The sequence below is a fragment of the Chrysochloris asiatica genome, unplaced genomic scaffold, assembly GCF_000296735.1.
Source record: "Chrysochloris asiatica unplaced genomic scaffold, ChrAsi1.0 scaffold00017, whole genome shotgun sequence".
NCBI lineage: Eukaryota > Metazoa > Chordata > Mammalia > Afrosoricida > Chrysochloridae > Chrysochloris > Chrysochloris asiatica.
Genome location: NW_006408535.1, coordinates 17,450,344 through 17,451,443, shown reverse-complemented (window position 1 = coordinate 17,451,443; position 1,100 = coordinate 17,450,344). Strand labels below are relative to the sequence as shown.

The window sequence follows — 1,100 nt, the reverse complement described above, 5'->3', positions numbered from 1 at the left end:
AAGCAAAAGGTTAGTGGTTCAAACCCATCCAGCAGTTCCAAGGGAGAAAATACCTGGCGATATGCTTCTGTAAAGAGTACAGCCTAGGAAACCCTATGGGGGCAGTTCTACTTTGTCCTACTTTGGTTCATTTTAAGTCAGAATCAACTTGAAGGCACACAATAACATCAGTAAGAAATTTTAGTTTTCATTATTCTTATCTACCAGTTCTCCATCAATGGACAATTGAAGATGTTTACCTTTGAGCTTCTCCCACATGAGCACATATAACTCCAAAGAGCTTGGCTGCAGAGTTAACAACTGAAAGTGTTGGAGGTAGGGGTTTAGGCACTGAATCGCCTTCTACATCTTTTTCATATATAGAATAAGGGTCATACTCGAGACTTCCACAAGCAACACCATTACCAAGCAGGAGCTAAAAAGGAAAAAGATATATCATGCTTTAAAATCACTGTTCACAGATTGAATCTACCCAAGAATTATAAAAAATGACCATACCTGTTCTTCAATAAATCTATGGTCAGTCTCTTGAAGCAGGGGACTCAATATCAAAAGATCATCCTGATGACACAGTGGTGGAAGTAAAAATGTGGATGCTGCCACCTGGATGTCAGGAGTAGTCAAGTCAGCAGCCAGCTCTTTGAGTATAGCACAGAGGTTTCCTGTTGAAGTTGAGAAAAACAGTAATTTGCAATTTAGTACTAGCAGTTATCTGATTAGAAGTTTGAAGCTTTAATATATAATCGGCCAACTTTAATAAATCACATCCAACAATTTTATTTTTCATCCTTGAAAATGGAAATGAATGGTTCAACTATGTGCTGCTGTCCACAAGGTTGACTAGGTATGGATTCTGAAAAGACATTTCAAAGTAAATGTGTATTTAATACCTATGGCACCAGACTAGTGTAACTCTTAAGACTGTGACCCTTAGACACCCTTCAAACCTGGAACTGAGGCCTACCCTCATAGATCATCCTGCAGACAAACAACAAACAGGCTTATAAAGGGAACAGTAGCACATGTGAGGAATATACTCATCAGAAAAATTTAAAAATGTAAGACTAAAATGGTAGAATAAGTCACAAAACAAAACTCAG

At 37.9% G+C, this 1,100-nt stretch overlaps 1 protein-coding gene across 1 annotated transcript in view; it reads right to left on the bottom strand.

Moving 5' to 3' along the window:
• Nucleotides 1–1,100, bottom strand: part of HEATR5A (HEAT repeat containing 5A) — a 166,834-nt gene that overhangs the window by 85,574 nt on the left and 80,160 nt on the right. Inside the window, exons 14-15 of the mRNA XM_006835364.1 lie at nucleotides 499–662; nucleotides 240–415 (exon numbers count right to left, since the gene is read on the bottom strand). Coding sequence (XP_006835427.1) covers nucleotides 240–415; nucleotides 499–662 — 340 coding nt within the window. The remainder of the gene's footprint in view (nucleotides 1–239; nucleotides 416–498; nucleotides 663–1,100) is intronic.